We start from the raw sequence: 24,470 nt of genomic DNA on the forward strand, positions 1-24,470 counted from the left end.
ACTCACAGCAGAATGTGGAAAAACAGGTGTGCTGGCTCAGAACTGAAAATGAGATTGCAATTTCACTACAAGGGATTGTTACACCCTTCACAGCATCAACTCTGACAGTGTTTCAACTGTCAGAAGATTATTTTATTCCAGTGACTGCTCTTGACACCCACCTGAGTGTGGAGGGATGACACAGCAACAACTTCCACATTGAAAACCCCTTTGTGGTTGTCCACCCACTTCATCCCAGGGAGAGGAACCTGCAGGTTGAGGAAGAATGAGAGAGGATGTGACAGAGAGCAGAATTTAGGCTCTGCTAATTACAAATTCATTCATTTTGGTCAGATCACACACACATAGCTACACACAAACACTAAAATTCTGTCTGAATTTAACAGTTTTTAAGAAATAAATAAATGCACACACAGAGATGTGTACACATACATCCTCTCATTTTTTCTCACATGTATTCTGCTGGTTTTCAGCAGGCAGAGCTCAGCTCACCTCTGGAGAAAGCACTGAATAAGCCTGTGGTGGCTTTTCCAGGGACACAGGGAGACAGAACTGACCCGTCTTTAACCGGCCGTTCTGCAGCATCGGGATCCACTGCAAAGAGAAGAAAACAACAAAACACACATTTCTTCAGGCTTTCTTTGAACTTTTGCCAATTTCCCAAGGTCTGCAATGGGATATGAGTTCACAGGGATGCTAAACAAAGAGCCAGCAAATGCATTTGAATGAATCTGTGCTGAAAAATGTAAGGATGGAAAGACACTCACGGTGTAGCCGACTGGAGTCTCCAGGGGTGTGTTTTGTTTTTGCTGGCAACTGACGTGGTAGAAAGTAAAAAGCAGGTGGTGGTGGTCTGTCAAAGTGGCTGGAAGCTTAATCTTGATTTCCTCGTGAAAATCAGGAGATCTGTGCAGAGAGCAGAGCCTCAGCTGAGTCACCCACAGTGCTTTGCTACCTTGTGCTTGAGTGAACCCTTTGAGTTAAAGGATCTGCAGGGAAGGGAGTGTATGGGCTATCCCAAAGGATTAAAGCTCACTTTCTGATCACAAAGGACTGGGAAAACTTATAATCCACAAAAAAATGGGCAGCAGCCCTCTCCTCACACAGGCACTCTGAACCATATGAGCAATAAACTCCTGTCTCAATGTGGACACTGCCACAAGCCCAACCTGCAGGACAGGAATCTCCCCAGGAACATCTCTCCCTGGAACATCTCTCCCTGGCACAGCTGCAAAGCCAGGAAAGCGTTCCTGCTGGATTCAGCACCACTCACCCCAGCTGCAAGGGAATTATTTTCAGGACCAAGTAGCTCCAATCTGCACCTAATGTCTAAAAGGCTCCAAGAAAACAACAGGGGCACCTGCTCCCGTGAGTTTGGAACATAAATCTTCATGACTGCTGACTGGAGCTGTACTTGGAGCATCTGCTGAGCTGGGCTACGTGCTCAGGATCACACAAAGCTGATCTGTACCACAGCAAACAAAGACTCTGTCTCCCAGTTGTCACAAAACTCTAAGGACAGCATCAACTGGCACTGCAGTCACTGTGAGTGCTGTCCAGACACTGATTGTTAAATAATTAACATCAGTCACTGGTGAGTAACTGCACTTCCACACTGTGCTTTACCTGTTGTGATACACCACGGCTGTGTACGCTTCCTTGGAAAACTCAGGACAGCTGGATTTGCCAAAGATGACCTGCAAAAAGAGGAAAAGAAACACAGAACCCCTATAAAACTGTGCTAAGAATTTGTTCCATAATCCTGCAGAAATATTTAGAGCTCCATTTATTGTGCACCCATTCCAGCTTGCTCCCTGCCCCTTCACTTACAGGCAGCACTTCACTCAGTCACTGAAAAGGCACAATTGCAACAACTCCAGTGACACATGGACACAGACATGGCAGAAGAACTGCCCTGGAACCACCCCTGCACAGATCCTCTCTGAGTGGGGATCACTGCTGGCCCTGAACAAAGCTGTCACCTTTAATTCTTGTCATGGACACAAAGCTTCTATTCCAACCACAAGCAGTGTCCGCTGCAAACACAGAATCCCAGAATGGGCTGGGTTGGAAGGGAATTTAAATCCCATCTCAGGAATGAGACAGGAACAGCTTCCACTAGCCCAGGTTGCTCCAAGCCCCATCCAACCTGGCCTTGGACACTTCCAGGGATGGAGAATCTCTCTGGACAACCTCTGCCAGGGCCTCACCACCCTTACAATCAATAATCACACGTTAAAATTCCTGCTGCTCTACTGTTACCTCACAAACTCTACACAAATGCACTCTTTGCTCTGAAATACCATTTTCTATTCCTCTGTACTCGTTCTTTTGAAATGCATTTCAGTGAGGTTTTAAGGCAGGGGTTTCCTGCCTGCCAGCAGTGCTCTGCCCTTCCCACAGAGCCCCCCTCACCGGCATGGCATTGCTGGGATCCTCTCCATACATGAACTGCACTTTCACTGTGATATTCCTGGCAGATCCCTGGCGGTTGGCGAAGTTAAGGCTCTGTGGATACACGTAAAGGAGGTTCCTGCAAGAGACAAAGGCAGCAGGTGATGAGAGGGGTCACACCTTCATTAATGCTGTTATTTAAACCTCTGCGGAAAGGCTCACAGTGAAGGGGTTGACATTTTCTCTTCTCTCAGATGCAGTGCACACCCAGAAAAACAATTTGTCTTTGGTAATGACTGACCCCTTATTTCAGACATCAAGATACATTCTTAAACTCTCATCATATTTCGAAACAGTTCTTGTTTGGAAGGGTACTTGGAAAATCCATCTAAAAATTTCCCAGTGATTCTACAATCTGAGAAGTTCAAGTGGAAAGAAAAGCTTTATTTACTTCTACTTTATATACTTTATTTGCTCAACATAGAGCAGCTGGTTTCTGTTAAATACCTTCCTTCTTGTGGCCTGTCCCTTTTTTTTTTCTTTTCTTTTTTAAATCTCCTGACATCAGGATAACTTCAGGTTACATTTCTGCTCTGAGAATGGATTAAACCAAATGGATACATGTAGCTTCAGGTAATGACAACACTCCCAGGTAGCTAAAGAACTGTTTCAAAATTTGAAGTAATACAGTGCTCATCACATCCACAGGGAATGTGGCAGGACATAATGGGAGGAAATTGCAGCACAGGAGATTTAGGTGAGGCACAAGGGAAAATGTTCTGGCTGTAAGGAGAGTTTAAGCAGTAGAACAAATTGCCTTGGAGGGTGTGAAACCTCCATCTTCTGGTGGTTTCTCAGGACAGGTGAGGCAGACACTCGCCAGCTGGGTTTAAAAACAACCTCAACCTTCGCTGGGCAGGGGACACATCCTGGAAACCCCTTCCAGTCCCATTCTCCAAGTCTCTGATTACTTTAATAGCCATGAGAGATGCAAAATTCTGCAGTATTTTCTGTCCTCCGAGCCCTGCTGGGCCCTTGCCAACAAGGTGAAAGTTGGATTCACACTTCATCAGCAAAACTGTCCACTACAAACCCCTACCTGTCCTTTGCGCAAGTAATTTAGATCTACACAAAGCTCCTTGATGTTCTTTTAAAGACAAAAAAAAAAGCAACATCCCTCACAGACTGTTCCACCTCAACACTCAGTTATTTAGAGGAAATGAATGTTCTTTTGCTGCCAAACAAATTGTTACACATATTTTAAAAAGCCAGCCTGGAAATCCCCATTCCACCTCCCACACAGCCCTGCCCAGCACACCAGCACCATCCTCCTTGGCCAGCCTGGCTCCTGCAGCTCCAGCCAGGGGATCCAGCAGGGATGGTTCCACGGGAGCTCAGGGAGGGCTTCAAGAGCTGCCTCCAGCTCCCAGGGATGAAGGACTGGCACGCTGCATTCTGCCCAAACACTGCAGAACTAACAGCCCCGGCTTGTGAGGCAACAGGAAAAAGAGGTTCCCTTCCCTCTGGGAACTGTTCCGTGGGTCTGAACACAATTTGTGAGTGGTTTCCAACTGTTCCTTGTCCCACAGAGACAACAGATGCCAGATGGGCTCAGAAGTGAAGTGAGGAGCACAGCAGGACAACTTTTAAGGTGTAATAAAACAGCTGCTGTCGAGTGCTGGCAGCAGGAGGTTGGCAACAAAAAGAGTCTTTTTTGGATTCTCAGGAGGGCAGTAACTCAGGGAAGGTACCTGGTGCCTTTTAGATGCCAGGAGCTTCCAAAACACCTGCACTGGTGGGACACACTCCTGGAGCAGCAGCTGCAGAGGGAGGCTGCCCTTGGCTGCCTGAAATGGCACTAATGACAAGATTTTGGCCAATGAATCCCACCCAAGGCCTTCATTCTGATGGCAATTCCTGCTGCTCCCCAAACAGTCCCACCTACACAGCCACAGCCAGTGCTGATCCTAAGGAATTCCCCAGGAGCAGTCCAGCTCCAGGGACATTTGGGGCAGCCTCATGAACCAGGCTCTGCTTCACCCCTGCAGGCAGAGGAATAAGCTTAGCAGGCAAGTGGGAATTTCTTCCCTCTCAAGTCCTTCATGGTGAATTAAGTTTTGGAATCCCATCCCCACTGGTCACTTTGCCAAATCAACGCTCTCCTACTATTTCAGAGGGGGCCAGGGCCATTTTTGTGACTCTCCTAAATTACTTTGTTCTGCCATGAATACATTTGCTGCTTGATGTTCTTTTAAAATGAAAATGGATATGAAAATTTACTCTAAAATGTACCTTGCTCATAAAAGTTTTATTAAGTATTATTAGTGCTTAAGAGAAAGATTTAAGGTATTTGTGAAGCCAGCCTACAGGATCCCTATATTAAAGGCAGGCTTATGCAAAGGATTGATTTATGCTGAGGAAAGGGGGAAGGTTGTTCCCTCTCCACTGCTTTTCAAGCCCTCATTAAAGGGCATTTCACTGGGAAGAAGCTCTTATGGGATTTGAGATGCACAGATCCCACTGCAACGGGGGACAGGGGATGTTCCCCCTGTTCAGGCAGCCTCCCATTACAGGCATCTTCCCTTTGTGAAAAACTTACATAGAAAAAGGGGAAAAAAAATGCCCAGCTGGCAAATCAGAATGTGATCCCAAATGGAAAAATCCTGCTTGACCTTAGCACTGGTCAAGTCAGGTTGGAACCCTGGTTTGGGCTGGAAGGGATGTAAAGATCACATCATTCCACCCCCTGCCATGGCCAGGGGCACGTTCCACTGTCCCAAACTGCTCCAAACCCTGTCCCACCTGTCCTTGGACACTTCCTGGGATGGGGCAGCCACAGCTGCTCTGGACAAACTGTGTCAGGGCCTCACCACCCACACAGAAATTAATTTATTCCCAGTATCTAATCTCATATAGACCGTCTCTCTTTCAGGTTAAAACCATCTCCTCCAGTCCATTGTCCCAAGTCCCTCTCCAGCTGCCCTGGAGCCCCTTTAGGCACTGGAATGAGCTCTGAGTTCTCCCCAAAGCCTTCTCTTCTCCATCCCCAGCTCTCCCAGCCTCTCTTCTACCCCACATCATTAAAAACCTCACATCTTCCTGTCTAAACACAGCCATGGAAAGGGACTGATAGCTGAAAAAATGACAGGAACATTATAAATGTCTTGATTTCTATCAATCAAAGTTTCAGGCAGGAGTTTTAAAGGATTTGTGTTTGGAGCTTTTATTAAAATGCCATGCCAAATATATGCAATGCCTATCCTATTATCTCAAACAGATCTCAAAAGTACTTCTACTTCCATAAAATAAATTGCTAAAGAGCAAAGGCTTCCCAAGCCATGGAAATAATGGCACCAGGCACTCCTCTAAATACACTAAATATTTATATAATATCATTGCAGCCATTTTGCAAAATCCTTCACAAAGGTATTAAAACATTAAGAGCTGCTCCTAACTCTTACAATGAAAATTCTATGAATGAATTTTCTTATTATGAAAATTTCCCTTTTCAGTAAAACCCAGAGACCTTTTCCTTTGCTTTATTCCTACTATAAAAAACATTTAAAGCCCATATAATCTGGGTCACCCAGGTGCATGAAAGATCTTCAGGATCATGTTTGTTCTATACATCTTTTCCTGACAACTCTCAGAGGCAGGATTCCCTCTCAGGGTTTCCAAAGCTCTTGAATTTTATGGTTTAGTCATGCCAGAAGCTTTCCTCCTCTCTGCTTTTCTGTGTCCCACTTTTCTTCTGGACTCTGGGACTGTTGTGACATCTAGGGGTGCTCTGTAGTGAGTTTAGCACTGCCTGACTTCATGGCCTTGGCATTAATATGGAGACGTGCTTGGCAGCTAATTAGTGCTTCATTAATATTTGACATCAGGCCTTTGGCTGCCTTTTCCCTTTGGAAAACAAACCTTTCCCACAGGTAGTGTCTGCCTGAGCAGCACAGGCAGCACATGGGACACAAGCTGTAGAAACCTGGCAGAATGTCTGATCCCAGTTGCTTGGTCATTGCTATTTCTTCAGTAACTCCCTATATTTTTCTGAAGACTAAGACAAGAAGAAAGATTTTTGGGAGGTGATGGGGTTAGGAAGAATTCAAAATAAACCAGAAAGTTTTCTTGCATTAAATAGTTAAAAAAGAAAATGATTCATTTGAAACCACATAAAACCAGAGCCACTTAAGTACTGTGAAGTGGACTGAAGAATGTCTATACATTTGTTTTGGGTTTGGTTTTTTTTTCAATTTTATAACCAGTTCTTCAAGTTTTGCAGCCCAAAATCCCTGTGTCAGATGCCAGAGAAACAATTCAAAATTGTTTTTTTGAAGGAATCCCTATTCTGCCCGGAGCTGGGCCTGATCATCTCCCTGCTTCTGCTCTTTTTCCATACTCCAGATACTCCCAGTAACTCTCATCCCAACCAGACTGCCACAAAATATTCCCCAGCAATTAATGTGAGATCTAAAATACTTTCACAGTACTTATTTGTGAATGGGAAGGTTATCTGTGTATTACCAACCTCTGAGCACACAAAAAATTCAACGTATGTGGTAAAAATTTCATTTTTTAAACTTTTTTTTCTATGGATGCTTCATATCATACGTGCACCTGTACATCAACAACACAACAAAAAGTCCAGGGGAAGAATTTCTAAACATACAAGAATTTAGCAAAAACCTGAAAACTCTCCAAAGCACATTGCGCAATGTTTGATTTTGATTTCTTGGATTGCTATGAATGAGTCCAGAAAGAGAAATACCTTTGACTCACACTACCAAAAACCCCATGTTTCCATGCAGAGACCCACTGCAGAACTGGGCATTTATTTCAGAGCACTTGCAGCCTTTCTGTATGCAGTGTGAATCTTAAACAGCAAAAAGAATGCTAAGGTGAGAAATGCAAGTGAGTTATTATTTATCTCACCCACCTCTGCAAAGCAGCTCTTAAAAAATAAGTTTTATATGGTGTAAATTACTGCACAAACCTTAACACAGCAGAATCACATCCAGGCAATCTCTGGACCTAATTCCCTCTTTCTCACTTAATCTGGGCTCGATGACAAGTAAATCCACTGCAGCACAATGAGTTACATCAGAAAACGGCCTGAGATGAAAATCAAGTTGTGTGAATCATCTGGGAATATTTTGCCCTTCCACAGCTCATCAAGGAGCTTCACAACCTGAACATCCAGCACTCTTAAACATGGTAAAATCCTTTCGCACTCCTGAGGCACTAAAGGGAACCAAACAACACAAACAAGGAGCAATTTAAGCCCTCACCGAGATTATGACCCACAATTAACCTATTAAAAAGAGCTGTGTGAGAAACACCGTGTCATCAATAACGTTTTACACCAGCAGGCCTGGCAGATGGAAAAGTTCAGAACCAGTTTAATCAGCAACGTGCCCGTCTCTCAATTTTATCTTCCCAGGTACCAACCTACATTCAGGAGGGGTTACACTCGTTCAAACACACACAGCTTAATGATCAACCCGCTGCTCTGCCTCTCCTAAAATGAAGAGGAGTATAAATAGATCAAGTTCTGCAACCCAGAACAGCCACAGAGCACGAGCTGTCACTGGGAAAAGCCTCTGCATCCTGAGCAAAGAGAGCCAAGAGCAGCAAACATGAAGATCATTCCAGTTTTACTATTCCTGGCTCTCCCAGCTGCAGCTGACAAGGATTTTTTCTCCGTGGGTTCGGCCGGATCTCCCGAAACAAAATCGAGATTTGCGATGTTGGACGATGTCCGAATCTTGGCCAATGGGCTCCTCCAGCTGGGGCACGGCCTCAAAGACTTTGTCCACAAGACCAAGGGGCAGATGAATGACATCTTTCAGAAACTCTACATTTTTGACAGGTCCTTTTACGAGCTCTCCCTGCAAACCAGCGAAATCAAGGAGGAAGAAGAACAGCTCCGGCAAACCACGGCCAGGCTGCAAATCAACAACGAGGAGATAAAGAACCTCTCCCAGGAGATGAACCTGAAGATTGAAGACCTCATCCAAAACAAAATCCAGCTGCAGGAGCAAGTGTGGGGACTGGAGGACAAGGTCACCAAACTGGCCATTTTCCAGCCTTCGGTGCAAGAGACAAAAGAAATTTCTTCACTCAAAGTAAGTGACTTGTAAAAGGCCCTGACACACTGAGCCAAAATACACTGCAATGCCATCATCAGTAATTGTGCAACAGAAGCTCATGCTTCCCCTTGCTCCTCACTGGAGTACTAGTCTGGTTTCTTGAGAAAGAAATCACTGTAATAATCTTAAAAAAATCACTCTCTTACTCTGACACAATGTTAATTTTGCAGTAAAATTCTCCAGAGAAATCAGTGAAAAAATTGTGAAATTATAAAGCTCTGTATTATTTTCAGTATTGATTTGCAAATCGATTGTAAGGAATTTTGTCATCATAATGATAAAAGAGTTTTGCAATCAGGAAAATTATAAGATTCTCAAGCCCATGGGTTTGGACATCACCAACTTATCCCAAATCAATCCAGTAGGAATTTTCTACACTGTCTGTTCAGTGTAGAAAAAAGGAGCTTAAACCTTTGAGAGGTGCATGTACAGCACCTGTAGGACCTCCAGAACCAAAGAACCCTACAGATATTAATAAAATTAATATGCTAATCATGCAAGCAGTTAGGTGGGTATAAGGCTTTCTATAGAAAAGGAAATATCAACTGTATTTTGCATAAGTATAAAAAGGCTAAGCATTTTGTATGGGAAAATACTGGATGTTTGTGTCAAAGCAAAAAGATGAATCCTGATCTCTGAAATCCCAAGCTGATACCCTAAATGCTGGGAATTTTTCCCTTTTTTGATCAGTGCCATATATCTAGTTTGAATCAAGGGCCGATTCCACAGAACATAATTGTTCTGGATGTGAAAAGGGAAGGAAAACAGCCATTTAAAAAGAGTCTATAAAGCTGCCAGTAGTTTATCTCCAAAAAATGGGTGTTTGCTCCAGAAGCAAAGAAATGTTTCAATTTAGAGGCAAAGTAGGTAAACCCTTGGAGATGGACTTTGATGATCCTAGTAGGCCCCTTGCAGCTAGGGATATTCTAGGATTTTCTGGAAAAGGAAGGGAACGTTCAGTGGTTTGTGCCTCTCAAAAGGAAGTGAACGTTCAGTGGTTTGTGCCTCTCAAAACTGGCCCCAGGACAAGAGTTACAGAGGCAGCACCACTGCAGAAGGTCTTCTGCTGCTCCTAACCCTCCTCCATCCTCCCCTCCCTGTGCCCAGGCCTTTGTGGAGCAGCAGGACAACGACATCAAGCAGCTGCTGAGAATCGTGGAGGACCAGCACGTGCAGCTGGACAGGCAGCACAACCAGATCCTGGAGCTGGAGGACAAGGTACAGGAACCACCCCTGCTCGTCCTTCCATCTCTCCTGACACTGAGGGAGCTGAGGCTCCCAGCCAGGGGCAGGCTCCCCTTGTTGAGTTTGGGGTGCAGGGGAAGGTGGGGACCATTCTGAGGTACCTGTTTTGGGAGAGGCTGCAGTGCAGCTTTGAGACCTTGTCTCTCAACACCAGGCTGCTGCATTTCTGACTGCTCATTTGGGGTTTTTTTCCTCTTATATCTATCACGTTATTGCTCTTCCCTTGGTCTGGAAGTCTCATTGCTCTCTACCTCCTTCTTAATTTCCAAAATCCACTTCCAGAATGGAAGTCCAACATGTATCACTGTAATACAGCACAACCAGCATGATCAGGTTTAATTTGTTCTGAGAGAAAAATGCATTTCAGCCTAAGGAACTGTGGGTTCTGTCCTCCTCAGCTGTTGGTATTATTTGTCTAAGTTATGTCACCTGAGGAAATAAGCTAATCTGTTTGCCCATTAAAAATTATTATTAAATAAGTTAAATCTGTTTGCCCATTAAGGTGCACCACAAGAGAAGGGGTCATTTCCCCCCCTCATGAATCCTACCCTGTCATAGCAGTGGCACAGCAATCCCACACTTGAAATCCACCAGCATGGAGCTGCAGTTATTTTTATGTGGTAAATTGGGTATTCCACAGGGCTACACTCTCAAGAAAAATTATTCTCTGCATGACATTGTCTTGGTCCATGAACCTCATCATTCCAGAGCCCTGGGAAGTTAACAGTGTAATTATGGCTCTTCCAGCTAAACCACATCGAGCTGCTGGAGCTGCTGGAGAATTCCTTCCTGGGGGAGCAGCAGGAAGCAGAGCCCATCCCCTCTGCTGTGCACAGGCCCACGGCTGGGACATACAGAGCTGATGGTGAGACCCCATCCCTGAGATGTGACCACAGCATGTGCTGCCTTCCCACCACCCCCTGGGACAGCCCTGGATTGTTTTGTAGGAGCCAACGACTAAAAGGAGAATTTTTTCATGTTATACACTGGGCTGTGGGAAGGAATTAGATTTCCTTCTTTGGAAAAAATGTCATTATCTATTTAGCCCCACTCCAGCTGTACTTGTCTCTGGGGTGACACACAGGAACAATGTCCAAAAATCCAGTAACAGGATCCGTTCCCCTCTTGTAAACATGCTGTGACCATGCTTTCACCCATGCCTATCTTGTGGAGCCTGAACAGAGAACTCATTTCCTTCACACTGGCTAATTATAAGATTTGGGAGTCCTTTCTTTGAAGTTGAAAGCACTGATGAAGTGTTGCAGTGAGCATGGTATTTACTAGGAACTTTACAAGGGGTAGGAAAGCCCATTTGCCAGAGTCTAGTCTTAGGCCTTAGAAACTTTCCAAAATGCTCCAAACTAAAACCCTGCCTAACTTAAAAAACACAACCTATGCACACCTTGGCAGCTGCACTACTATGCCCAAAGCAGTCTGCCCGTGCCATGATGTTTATTGCAAAATGGAATTACCAGTATGACCATTCCCATTTTTTTCTCTGCCCTCAGCTCAGCACAGCCCAAGCAGGATTTCTAACAGGCTGTTTGCTCCCCAGGTGCTGCTGCTGCTGACTGCACTGCCCTCTACCACAGCGGGGTGCAGGCCAGTGGGGTCTACACCATTCAGCCCAACGGCTCAGAAGCTTTCAATGTCTACTGTGAAATGAAATTTGGTAAGAGCTGTGCCAGCAACAGTCTAATTTTCACAGAAATATCTTCCTCTAAGCCAAACAACTTTGTCTTCTCCCAAAGCACACAAAAACTTATGATTTATGTATCCTCTTGACTTCTCTTAGTGGCCTGTCTGCTCTAAATCAGGTTTCCCATATCCTGAAATATCTTATCACTACTCTCATTCTTTACTGCTCTCTTGTTTATACTGAGGAAAGGACATTCAGTCATGTGACATAAATTAAGGATATCCAAATCCCAAACCCCTTTAGCTAGGCAATGAAAATGGTCATTATAAAACCCATTACAGGGCAACCATGAATGCATTTCCCAAAGAAAAGCAAATAATTTGCTTTTACAAAAGTAAAATTTTGTTCATTAACAGGCTGTGCTTTAGACTGAGCTGTGCCAAACACCCAGAGAAGTGAGTCCTGGGACAGGATTCCTGTGCCACATTTGGATGGCTCAGCAGCCAGGAACACAAGTGCCATGTCACCTTCCTAAGGAACCCAAATTTGTTCCTTTTGTCACCAGAATCACCCACAGCTTGGCCAGCTCCCTCATTCCCTGGTTCCTCTGCACCCCCAGAGGTGCTCTGTGCCTGCCCCACATCCCTTCCCATGCCTCAGAGAGCTGGGGAACATGTGGGGCCACCTCACGTGTTTGGATGTGCAAACACAACTCCCAGGGCTGCCCTCTGCAAAAAGCTCCTTTGCTGACATTTGCTGGAGCAGCTGAAGTGAGGGTGTCATGACCTGGGCTCAGGGAAGACCCCCCTGGAGCTGCAGCCTGGACACAGCCCCAGCACCTCGGCCCTGCCCCGGAGCTGTGCCAGCAGCAAGCCACTATCAGCACTCTGAGCCAATGTCTGGGGCTCCTCTTATCTCTTCTTTATCAATTTCTCTGTCTCTCAGCCCTCATAAACAAGTGAAACCCAGTTAAGGCAGCCCAACAGAATAATTCTGTGAGAGGAGCCACCCTTGTGTGGCCAAGGACACTTGAAGGGTCCTGGGCTCTCTCCAGTTGGGCTCATTTGAATTCCCTTCATCAAGACCTCAATTAACTCATTCTACCCCAAAATGAGAGCAGCCCAAAGCACACTCAGGGACAGGGAATGAGGCCAAGGCCAAGCTGTGACTTATTTCCCCTTTTCACAGGCACATCCTGGACTGTTATCCAGAAGAGAGTGGATGGATCGCTGGATTTCAACCAAACTTGGGATGCCTACACAAATGGTTTTGGTGACCTCAATGGTAAATATTCCTTTTTTTATGTGTATCAATTGATTTGAGAAGCTGAATCTTTTTATGGAAAGGAAAGCAGACTAAACCTGCAAACAGCAGCTGACTGATTTATTGGAAATAGCAGGAAGTGCTTACTAGAACACATAACTCGTGAAATTCTCAAAGACATCCCTTCAAATGTGTGTTTAGAAACTGAAGCAAGGCCAGAATGCTTTAAACACTACTTCATCAAGATTTCTCTCCTTATAAAAGCACCTCCCAAAGCATTTCAAATACACACAAAGGCAGACCCTCACAAAGTTGCTGTCACTACTTTCTCTGCCTTCCTGCAATCCTGTTACCCCTAAAACCACATCAATTTTTCCAGCCTCAGGAGAGCCCAAGGCTGCGTGTGCTCCCCAGAGCAAATGCCTCAGGCTTCTCCAGAGTGGCCAATCCCCTCCATGGCTGGATAGGGTGAGGAAACACCCACATTCCCCTGTTAATCATCAACTCCAAAGAATTTGTAGCACCAAGTGCTGCCCAACAGCCTCCTCATCCAGAATCTTCTCCTTGTTTTTCTTGTATGAGATGAGTGACCTCTTGTTTGGGAAACAGTCTGACTTTCTAAGCATAGCAAAGATCTAAACCTTGCCAAGGTGAGCAGCAATATTGACTTATTTCCACATCTTTTATAATATAAAGAGCTGCTGTATCTCAACCTTTCCCTCAGCTTTGGGACAGGAGCTCCCAGCTGAGGCAGACTTCCAGCTGTGAAGTTTATCTGATCCTGCTGGATGCTTTAGTGGCTCCTTGATTGGTCTCCCAGTTCCCAAATACTGCACCAAGATGCAGCCAAATGTTTGCAGTGTTGGGTCTTACAGAGAATTCCACTGCTCTCAGCTGTGTCCTCCTCAGTGCTCTGCTGCACCTTCTGAGGTGATAAAATAAACCAGGTTACAGCTCCTAACCTGGAAATTAGGGAGTATTTTCTTCAAGCATCTTGTGCTCTATGGCTTTAAATGCCAGCTGTGTGCCTGGCACTCACATTCAGCCCCACTTTGTACATGTGGCAATTACCTGCACTGGTAATAAGCTACTTAATGAATATAATATATGAAACCAATTAAACTAATGATCAGAGATTCCAGCAAAAGAAAAATTCCCTTTGTACAGGACGGTGTTGAAACCCCAGTTTGGTTCTGCAGCTCTTTCCTCCCAAAATGCAACAATTGCCATTAGGTTTTATGTATGTCACTGGCTTCATTTGTCACACATTCCAATTACACACCTCTTAAATGTCTCCAGCTCCCTCTCAGAGTTCCACACGAGGTGGGAAACTTAAAGGGGGAAGCTCCAGTTCATTTAGAACTCTTGCTTTTATTGATCATCAGTGTGCAATTAAGCAGAGGTAAACAAAAAGAATGTAGCAGCAGACCTCTGCAAAGATCAACAGTCCCCAAGACTCAAATCACTGATTTAATTAAAGCAATTAATAAAGCCTTTTAAATACTGTATTTTCACACACACTACCTGCAGGCTATCCCTAAAACCATCTCTTCCCTCCACTTTTGCAGAGGAATTCTGGCTGGGCCTGAAGAAGATCTACTCCATCACCCAGCAGGGGAATTACCTGCTGCGGATCGAGCTGCAGGACTGGAGAGGGAACAGGAGGCACATCGAGTACAGCTTCAGCCTGGGGGGCCCCAGCACCAACTTCACCCTGCAGCTGTCCAGGATGTCGGGGAGCATCCCCAACGCGCTGCCCGAGCACGCCCAGCTGCGCTTCTCCACCGGGGACACGGCCAGCAGCTCCAGCTGTCCCCAGAGCCACCCAGGTACGGCCCAGGGCACGGCAGCTGCTCTGCCCCACCCGCACTGCACCCTGGAGGGCAGGGCTGGGAGCTCAGAGCTCATCCTGGGGTGCTCCCCTGGAGAAAAGGAGACTCAGGGGTGCCCTCAGCACTGCACAGCTCCTGAAAGGTGCCTGTGCTCAGCTGGGCTGGGCTCTGTCTGCAGGCACTGACACAGCCAGAGCTCACAGCCTGCAGCTGCACCCAGGGAATTCAGGCTGGAGATCAGGGAAAGGTTTTTCCAGAAAGGTGATAAAGCTCTGGAATGGCTGCAGGGGAGGTGGTGCAGTCCCCATCCCTGGGGGTGTTTAACAAAGCCTGGATGTGGCACGGGGGCCAGGGTTGAGTTGGGGTGCTGGGGCTGGGCTGGGCTCGATGATCTTGGAGGTCTCTTCCAACCCAGTGATTCTGTGAATTCTGTTTCAACCCTTCCACTATCCCAGGTTGCTCCAAGCCCCATCCAGCCTGGCCTTGGACACATCCAGGGATGGGGAATCACAGTCTCTCCAGACAACCTCTGCCAGCCCCTCACCACACTCACAGGGAAGAATTTCTTCCCAATACCCCACCTAATCCGGCCCTCCTGTGCAAATGACCAACACCAGAAACAGAACAGGCAGCACAGGCTGAAATAACCCCAGGATGAGATTCCAAACTCTGAAGCAAAGGGCTGTTCCTCCTCTGATGCCTGGCCTGGTGTGACAGCCCCGGGCTGGGTTGTTTGATCCCTTTTTGCAAAAAATTTAAAGACAAACTGACTTCTAACTCCATTTAGGCTACAACCCAAAAGCTAATAATGAGTGAGTTTCCATTCAAAGGCAGATTTTAGCTGCTTGTCATATACACACAATATAATCACTCTCCAAAGAGCAAGAGATGCAAGGCTGAGGCCATTTCTCCTTGGAGATAATTTGGTTAAAGGGTTCTTAATTAAGAACCCTTAATCTCTTTGTAAATCTCTGATTTACAAAGCTTTTATGTTTGCCAGTTTATAGCAGAAAGCAAACAACTGAAGGAGCAATTAAATGATTAAAGCACAGGATACAAAATTGTCCTCCAGCCACCTGCTCCATGCATCAAACTCTTTGTACATTATCCTAGGCATTCTTGAAAATTGTGGATGCCTGAAAGAATGCCAAGAGGGGCATCTGATGTCCAGGGAAGGGCCCCTCAGGATAAGGATATTGAGGGGCTGGAGCGTGTCCAGGGAAGGGAATGGGGCTGGAGAAAGGTCTGGAGCAGCTGAGGGAGCTGGGAAGGGGCTCAGCCTGGAGCAAAGGAGGCTCAGGGGCCCTTGTGGCTCTGCACAGCTCCTGCCAGGAGGGGACAGGGCTGTGCTCCAGGAACAGGGACAGGAGCAGAGGGAACGGCCCCAAGTGACACCAGAGGAGACTTAAATTGATTAGAGGGAAAGTTTCTTCATGGAAAGGGTTCTCCAGCCCTGGCACAGCTGCCAGGGTGGTGGAGTCCCCATCCCTGGAGGGATTTAAAACCAGGCAGGTGTGGCCTTTGGGGACATGGGTCAGTGGTGGCCTTGGCAGGGCTGGGGAATGGCTGCACTCTGTGACTTTAGAGGACTTTCCCAACCCAAACAAATCAGTGATTTGGGAATCCTGGGTAGATGCCAGTTTAGCTGGAATTTAGGGTCTAAAGCAGATCTGTGTTGCAAGGAGGAGCTGTTTGCTCTGCCACAGACTGACATGGCCACGTTTCTCCTCAGGAGGCTGGTGGCACAGTGAGTGTGAGGAAACCAACCTGAACGGGAACTACGTCACGCCAAGGTCCAGGGGAAGGCTGGACAGAGGAAAAGGTTTGTACTGGAAGCCTAAGAAAGGAAGATACTACCTGCTCAAGTCAACCAAAATAATGATCCACCCAACAGACTTGAAAAGCTTTGACTGAGTGCTCAACCTGCTGCATTTTAACTCAGAACAAGCACAATGAACTTCACCACACCAAAGGACTTGATGCTGTGTTTACCAACAGATGCCATGACCCAATCCATGCCCTGCATGGAATTTCTCCAAAACATAAACCTGAGGCATCTGAGATGGTCTTACAAAATGTCTGGTGAGTATTGTCATTCCTTCAAGCCCCAATGTCAACATGCTGCAACTTTTTGTGGAGCTTTTCCTTCCCCACAGTGCAATTCTAATGCCTAGAAGCCAACCTGTCACATATTGGATAATATTGTTTGGGAGAATGGGTTTTCAGGCTGTGCATTCCCTTCTGGGTTGTGTAGTAGGGAAAACAAAAAGTGTTTTCTGGTAACAAAGGGCTGGCAAAACCCTATGGAAAACATTTAGGGGGAACAAAAAGAAATTTTGTTTCTTGAAGTAACTATCTGAATGCTTGGTTCATGTTTTTGTTGTGGAATATTTTAGGAGCAAATTAAAGATGGGTAATTCCTCGTTTTAGGGCACTGGGTATTTCCAGACAGTTTTCCAGGAGTGCAGCTGAGGCAAATCCATGCTCTCTGGAGCTCTGCAGGTGTGTCACACACAGGGGGCAGAGCAGATCCTGCTCCTCTGGATCCCACAGATCCCACAGGGCACCTGCACAGCTGGGGCTGCTCACTGCGAGTGAGGAGCCAAACTTCACTGAAAGGAGGAAGAGATCTGCTCTCCTCACCTGAAATGAATCAGAGCCAAGCCTTTGTGACCTTTCAGTCCAACCAGCTAAGGAATTAAATAAACAACCAAGTGAGCACACACCAAAACACCTTCACTTAGGGAACAGCTGCTCCAATGGGGTCAAGGGTGCCACCCCACAAACCCAGCAGGCACAACCCATGGGACAGGGCTGGTCCAGCTCCTGGGGACACTCACATGTTGAACTTCAGCTGCAGAACACGGAGTGACAGCCTTGGGCTGGCCCTGGAAGTGCTGACTGACAAAACCCCAGTCCTGCAGTTCCCTGAGTCATATTGACTTGTTTATCTTCCCCAACCCTTGTACAGTGCGGGTTTTTTATCTCAGCACAGGAAATGGTTTTGGTTGCCATTTGTCAGAGTGAAACCCCATGAACAGAATGTGTCAATTACAGAAATGCTGCAAAAAAATCCTTTTCCTTCTCATGGGTTTGTAACAGAGATGAGATCATGCAGTGTTGCTTATTTGTACTGGTTTACTGTAATGTTAAATTACCTGTCCAATAAATAAATAGACAAACAAATAAATGGCTGAGACTTTTCAAAATACAGGATATGGAACTCAACTAAACCCTTCTTGCAAGCTTTGATTTATAAAAACCTGGTTTGTATCTAAATTTAAATAAAGGATTTGCTAAGTTGGTGAAATTACTCAGCTGATGAAGACAATTCCACCCAGCCATGTAATGTCTTCAAAGATACTGTGAAAAAGCTTTAAATTAATAATGGTACATAATGTAAAGAAATCTGGTCCCAGCCTGGATTGTGTTATAGAAAGATTATTGTTTCCCAAGATATTTAGAAAAATTTCCTAATTTTCAGCGATTCAGAGGATTTTTGTCAAGTATTGTAAACAAAGAAATTGCTTGGAAACCAAAATGGAAATATGAACAAAGGGATTATGCATTTTCAATATTTCTAACCCTCACTTTAAAGAAAAAAAAAAAAAGTCACTGAAAATGACATAAATTAATAAAACCAGTAGGAGAATGGTGACTTTAGCAAAGGAAAAAAACCTACATAAAACTGAAAATAATTTAACACAATGGAGAAATGGAGAAACCTCTCCTGTGTTCTTATTCACAGCCAAGTTTGATGCAAACCTGTCTGTCCCTCCCAGCTGAGCCTTGCCTGCTGTGTCAGCCTGAGCCCTTCCCATGCCTCTGGCACAGCACCTCTGCCCATCAACCAAATTTTGCAACAAGTCTGCTGATAAGGGAGGAATTTCTACACTTGCCAGTCCCAGGCCCTGGAAAGTGAAATGAATTTCCAAACTCTGACCTGTATGTGGTGTTTGGAACGTAGACATCCCTGGCAGGGAACTCCAGGATTTCTCTGGTGGGTCTGACTCTGCTGTCTGGGTAAAGCTTGACCTGCAGCAGCTCTGGGGTTAGGCAGTAGTGGGGGTTCTCTGGAGCTGGAGATATGTCTATCTTCAACTGAGCTGCAAGAAGAAAAGGGTTTTATTCATTAATAAATGGAAATTAATTTTTAAAAGCACAATTGTGCTAAACCCTGGCACCCAGTGCCACATCCAGTCAGTTTTTAAACACATCCAGGGATGGTGACTCCACCACCTCCCCAGACAAACCATTCCAGAACTTTATCACCCTTTCTGTAAAAAACTTTTTCCTGATATCCAGCCTATATTTCCCTTGACACAGCTTGAGACTGTGTCCTTGCAGCCTTGGGAGAAGTTTGGATTGATGTGAAGCTACAACACACAGACATTAAATGGAAAATTCATGGACTTATGTTTCTATAGTTGTAGGAAAGAATATGCCTTAAGTAAGAAACTGTATTGATAAGATGGTGAAGGGTTTATAATGCAGGGGTGTGGTTGTACAGAGAAAGCAAAGAGTTGAGAAGTTATAATAGAAGCATCTGTGTATACAGTGATAATAGCCCACTGGGTAAAAGTAGGAGTAAGTACTTCAGTGCAGTAGAAGTGAGTAAAGGTGATAGGTTAGAAAAGCAAAATACACCTTGTGGCCATTGCATTAGAAACTTATTTATTGCCTTGTAACAAAGAACTTGTGACTACTTTGAGCTATGGCCAACAGCTTGCTCCTTTAAAACCTCACAGCCTGTGAGGCTGATGTTTGTGTGGGCAGTAAATGGTGCCCAGCCCCGGGGTGGTGCCATGCCCTCATCAGAAAGCAGAGACAATGACAGCTGGTACCTGTGATGGGCCTGAGCCTGCGCAGCACCGACGAGGGACGTCTCATGTCAGCCAGGAACTTGTACAGGTCCTCATCGCTCAGGCGATCCCCCTCCTGCTCAGGGTGCAACATTTGCTTACCCAAACTCCCCTCCAGGGCTGCCAGAGCGAACAAAGCCTCTCACCCCACAGGCTCTTCCCTCTGACAGCCAACTGTCCCTTCCCAGAACAAGGTGTTACCATTAACGCGTTAAATTACACTTCACTTCTCCATCCCTTCCCCTGCCTCCATCCCTTATTAATCACTCTGACAGCTGCAGGAACTTTTAATTGAAAGCCTTTTCTCTCCCCATCAATATTATCTTTTTCCAAACTGGAAATGGCTGCTAAAAGGTTTCCCAAAAATACCCATTTTTTAGCAAGTGTAATAGTTAGAAAAAGAATCTGTCATTCAGGAGGTGATCCTCATTCCTTCTCCTCTGCCCTTCCTTTGGGATGAGCCCAGAACAGACTTATTTTCCAGGAAAAGTAGGAAGGGCAAGGAGTCTGTTGTCAGTCTTCCTCATGCCCATTCTAATAGCTCAGAGTTTTGCCAATTTTGGAAGGATTACAGAAAATGGGACTCTGCCACCCAAAAGCAGAAGACACCTGATTTTAAAGGTAAGAAATCACAATATAAAAAAGAAAAAAAATAAGCGAATGGAAGAAGAAAAATACTGGGTAGTGTTCAATTAAATATACAAACAGGAGAAAAGGAAGATAATAAATAATATGAAATTTAAAATCTTAAATTAATGTTTGGCAGTTTTTAAAGAACCAATTAAATAAAATGAGCTGCTTCAAAGTAAAAATAACCTCAACAAAGTAAATAAATACATGCGTTTGTAAATCATTACTAACTTAGAGACCAGTTTTTCTTTAACTAGATGTGACATTAGGCAAATTTTAGAAAATTTTCAGCTCATTACTTTTTGCTAAGCTTAACTAAAAAATTTCTTCCCTTTACTCATGTGTTCCACTGCTCAGGATAATCCCAAGCTCTGGCGAGGAGGAGCTGCCACTCAGCAAAGCAGCACCAGAAGCAGAATGCTTTGTTCTCCTCAGGGATCCCTGGACGTGTCCAGGGAACTGATGTCAACCTTAAATCACTCTGAGGAATTGGATTCACCTCTAGCAGAATTAATATACTATATAAATATTATGTAATATATAACTTAGAGAAGGTTTAGATTTGATATTAGGGAGAAAATTGTCCCTGGGAGGGAAGTGAGGCCCTGGCACAGGTGCCCAGAGCAGCTGTGGCTGCCCCTGGATCCCCAGCAGTGCCCAAGGCCAGGACAGTGGAAGGTGTCCCTGCCATGGCAGGGATGGCACTGGATGGGCTTTAATCTCCCTTCCAACCCAAACCAGTCTGTGATTCCATGATAACTGATAAATAACACAAACTGAATGCTGCTCCAAGTCTCCCTGCGACTGGGGAGCAGAAATCAAATTAATCCCAAATTAATCACGCAGTGACCTCACAGCATCCAATCCTTCTGTCCAAGAAATAACTCCTGGGTGAGCCCTTGCCCTGCCAGACCTGTTTGAAGAAGTTGGTCACTGTCAGGGTGGCTGGCCTGAAGCTGCTCAGGTTGCAGGCCTCGTCCCCACTCGTGGTCCTCTCCAGGGATCTCCTCCCGACGATGCTGGAATTCCGCCGCTCCGACCACGACCCTTTACGTTCTGCAAGACACAGCAGTGAGAAGGAATTAAAAATAAAGCAGAAAAACTACAGTCCCAGAGCCTGCTTTGGTTCCAAGCAGGATTCCTGGGGAAGGAAGAACTCCTTCCCTTAGAGCAGGAGGGAATGATGCCATAGGTGACAGAAAGGGGGTGATGCTCCCACTCGAGGCATTGGGAGGCTGTGGAGCACAGCTGACTCCTGCTCCCCTCCCAGCCACCTCACCCCAGTGCCTTCCTGCTGTTATAAAAGTCTTTATCATGCTGAGATTTATGTATTTCCCTGGCTCTGAAAGATGATGAAGCTGGCAGTTTTGGGGATGCTGAAGAGCAGTTTCGGATGAGCTATGTGGCTCGCAAAGATTAATCCACTCCTTTGGAAAATGTTCATCAGCCTGTAATGCTCCCTCAGTCTCACAAGCCTGGTTTTAAATAATATAACAGATGGTTTGCTAGTAAAATCCTTGAAAGATAAATCCATTTGTTATCATGGACTTTTCAGGTTTAGTTCAACCATGACCCCAGACCATCAGGGTAGGGGGAGGAAAGCAATAAAAGGAGCAACAGCAGCTACAGGATATGAACCAAAACCTCTGGATTTGCCCACGTTCCCTCCTGCAGATGCCAAGTCCTGTACCTCCTGTGCCAACTTCAACTTCTGTGGAGTCTCTTTCCAAGCTGCCAGCACTGCTCACAATGTTCATGAGGTGAATGGCTGTCCAGGCAAAAGGCATCCGGTACTTCCCCAGTCTTTGGCAAAACTGCTCTGCCTGGCCCTTCAGTTTTTCCAACTTCTCCTTGTTCTGTGAAGAAAATATTCAGTCCAGGAGGTTAAAAGGAGAGGAACAGGGTCAGAGGTTCATTCAGCAAAATCACTGAGGAATGATGGTGTCTTTTCCAGCTCCCAATGATTTGTGTTTCTGTAGCACTTCCAGAGGAGGAGCAGCAAGTGTTGGGAAAATGCAACTCCTGCTTCCCAAAAGAGGCCACCAGAGGACAGTCAAAACAGTCTTTTATGTTCTTAATCCTCCTGAACAGCCTGGCAAACCCCAGTGAGCGCATCTGCCCACTGTTCCTTCAAGAAAATCTGAATTTGCTCCTGTGGAGGCTGAAAGGGCCTTTCCTATTGTGATTTTATGCAGGAGGTGCTCAGATCATCTGGAGTTGTGTGGGAAACTCAAAACACTCCTCAAATAAGTACTATCATACTCATTTTGTCAAGGAAAAAGGGGAATAAAAGAGGATTTTTCCATAGCTCTGCATATGAAAGAGCAATTTTTAGAGCTTTGGGGAGGAAATAATTTATTAAGAGGTTGATTAAAGTGAACAAATCATCCAAGTTTTTGGGAAATGGAGAGGCTGAGACCACAGGAAGGGCTGGAACCTCTGCTCTGCCCTTCACCCAGCCCTCATTATCACCCTCTGATCTCCACCTGGCCCAACCCACCTGCACCCCAAATTAGGAACCATTTTGGAGGTTCTAGAACCAGGCAGAAGTGATGGGGTTAAAGCTGCAAAAGCAGTGGAAAAGTTGCATTTTTTACTGCAAATTCCCATCCAAGGCTGCCTTCCCTTGACCCAGCTGATCCTTTGGGACAGGGAATCACAGATGACTGAGTTTGATGGGAACCACAAATCTCCCCTGGCAGCCACAAAATCTGCTGACCTTTAACTAGTCCACCCCAAAAAGGCATCAAGACTCAAAGGTTTTTGGCTCTTTTTTGGCCTTTAGAATGGGATTAATTCCTAATTAAAAATGGATCCTTTTAAAGACAGGAACAGTATCAACCATCCAAGGTAAAAGAAAATACATTTAATTTTTTATCAAAACACCAAAGAAATCCTTACCTTTGCTGCATCAGATTCTTTAAAAATCATGTAAGGCTCTGCACACTCCCCAATATCTCCCTGCTGTAAAACTTTTTCCAGCTGAGAAGGGAAAAGGAACCATTTTAAGGACATATATTAATAAACTGAACAAGCACCAGGAAGGAGAAAACTCTTCCACAAGAGCTGCAGCCTGGTGAGTCCTTGTGTGAGAAGCATTTCTGCAGACCCCTCACACTGCCTGTGAACTGCAAATCTGTCCTGAACTCCCCTTCTGACCACAGGATGATTTTTTACCCAGAGTCCAGCCAAAAATCTTGGCTCAAACACCCACCTGAACGAGCAACATTTGTGCATTCACTGAACCAAAGGAGAGAACAGAGAATAACTTTTATTTTTGTCTACTTTAACCCAGGAGGGACCAATGCTGCATTTTATTTCAGTTATGGATCTCACTCTCTTGGCAATTTCTGCCCTAAATACATCTGAAAATCTGGCTGAGGGGCGTGTATCCTTCTTGAAATGAGATCCAGATCAATAGATATTTTTAAATCACTGACTTATCTGTCATTTTAAGGAGTCAGCACATTGCTTTATATGAAAACCAAGGTCAAGCCCCAGAAAACTGATTTATATCATCAAGAAACCTTTGTGCTCTCCCCAGCTTTAGTGCACTGAACTGGTTGTTACAAAGGAACTGAAGTGAGAATACTTGAAATAAAGCAGCACTGTTTACACTTCTGAGAACAAAACTTCTGTTTTACTTTAAATAAAAACCACAATAATTTCAATTTCCCTGGCATTTCTTACCTTTATTACTAGAAAGACATCTTGGGATGGGTAGGTGATAGAGAAGATGGCAGATCTGGCCAGGGTGGAAATGGCAGCAGGGGGGACATGAGGCCGAAGCATTCCCTTCATCTGCTCAGAGTTTAAATCAAAGTAGAAATTCTCTGAAATCTAAGGGAGAAATGGGGTAGTTGCAAGCATTAGTTATATATATATTTTTTATAAACTCTTCATTAACAATTTTAAATTGTTTTCAAATACATGTTAAAACTTCTCGTGTCAAACCATGTATGAAAAGGAAAAAAAAAAAGCCTTTTTGATAAAAAACCAAGGCAGGACAGTGAGAAAGGAAATGGAGGAAACACCACAAATAAAACTTCCTCTCAGGTGTGCAGCTCCATCACAGGATTAGGAATTACCATTGTTAGCTGAACTGAAAACACCAAAATATTTTTAAAAAAACAGAGAAAGTCAAACTAACACCTCCTGAAAGACAGACACTGAGGCTTCTGCCCTGAACCAGCAATCCTTGACTGCAAAGCTTCAGAGCCAAAAAAGATGTGAGCAGGCTACCAACACCAGAGGTCACTAAAGAACTTACTATGTTAGAGCCAAAAAAAGGAGTAATGAGATGATAAAATTGGCTTATGAAATGTGATTTAAATATTAAACAAAGTTCACATAATATTCCACATACTCTCATCTACATAACTTAAATCTCAATGCATTAAATTCAAGTCTTAAAGAGATAAATGTCAAAATGCATATTTTTAACATTTTTCTCTCCACT

At 44.9% G+C, this 24,470-nt stretch overlaps 2 protein-coding genes across 21 annotated transcripts in view; one reads left to right on the forward strand and one right to left on the reverse strand.

Moving 5' to 3' along the window:
- DOCK7 (dedicator of cytokinesis 7) overlaps nucleotides 1–24,470 on the reverse strand; it is a 102,074-nt gene that overhangs the window by 40,626 nt on the left and 36,978 nt on the right. For all 20 annotated transcript variants that reach the window (XM_064429087.1, XM_064429086.1, XM_064429095.1 and 17 more), the window contains 11 exons: nucleotides 23,702–23,851; nucleotides 22,913–22,993; nucleotides 21,702–21,867; nucleotides 20,925–21,067; nucleotides 19,364–19,457; nucleotides 18,463–18,625; nucleotides 2,416–2,533; nucleotides 1,627–1,697; nucleotides 768–906; nucleotides 493–594; nucleotides 162–248 (listed from right to left, as the gene is read on the reverse strand). In XM_064429087.1, the coding sequence (XP_064285157.1) occupies nucleotides 162–248; nucleotides 493–594; nucleotides 768–906; nucleotides 1,627–1,697; nucleotides 2,416–2,533; nucleotides 18,463–18,625; nucleotides 19,364–19,457; nucleotides 20,925–21,067; nucleotides 21,702–21,867; nucleotides 22,913–22,993; nucleotides 23,702–23,851 (1,314 nt within the window). The remainder of the gene's footprint in view (nucleotides 1–161; nucleotides 249–492; nucleotides 595–767; nucleotides 907–1,626; nucleotides 1,698–2,415; nucleotides 2,534–18,462; nucleotides 18,626–19,363; nucleotides 19,458–20,924; nucleotides 21,068–21,701; nucleotides 21,868–22,912; nucleotides 22,994–23,701; nucleotides 23,852–24,470) is intronic.
- On the forward strand, nucleotides 2,515–17,796 carry ANGPTL3 (angiopoietin like 3). The gene is made up of 7 exons (XM_064429117.1): nucleotides 2,515–8,516; nucleotides 9,648–9,758; nucleotides 10,533–10,650; nucleotides 11,341–11,457; nucleotides 12,613–12,708; nucleotides 14,256–14,516; nucleotides 16,252–17,796. The coding sequence occupies exons 1-7, from the start codon at nucleotides 8,028–8,030 to the stop codon at nucleotides 16,431–16,433; spliced, it is 1,374 nt and encodes a 457-aa protein (XP_064285187.1). The 5' UTR covers nucleotides 2,515–8,027; the 3' UTR covers nucleotides 16,434–17,796.

Source organism: Passer domesticus, chromosome 7 (assembly GCF_036417665.1).
Source record: "Passer domesticus isolate bPasDom1 chromosome 7, bPasDom1.hap1, whole genome shotgun sequence".
Classification (NCBI taxonomy): domain Eukaryota; kingdom Metazoa; phylum Chordata; class Aves; order Passeriformes; family Passeridae; genus Passer; species Passer domesticus.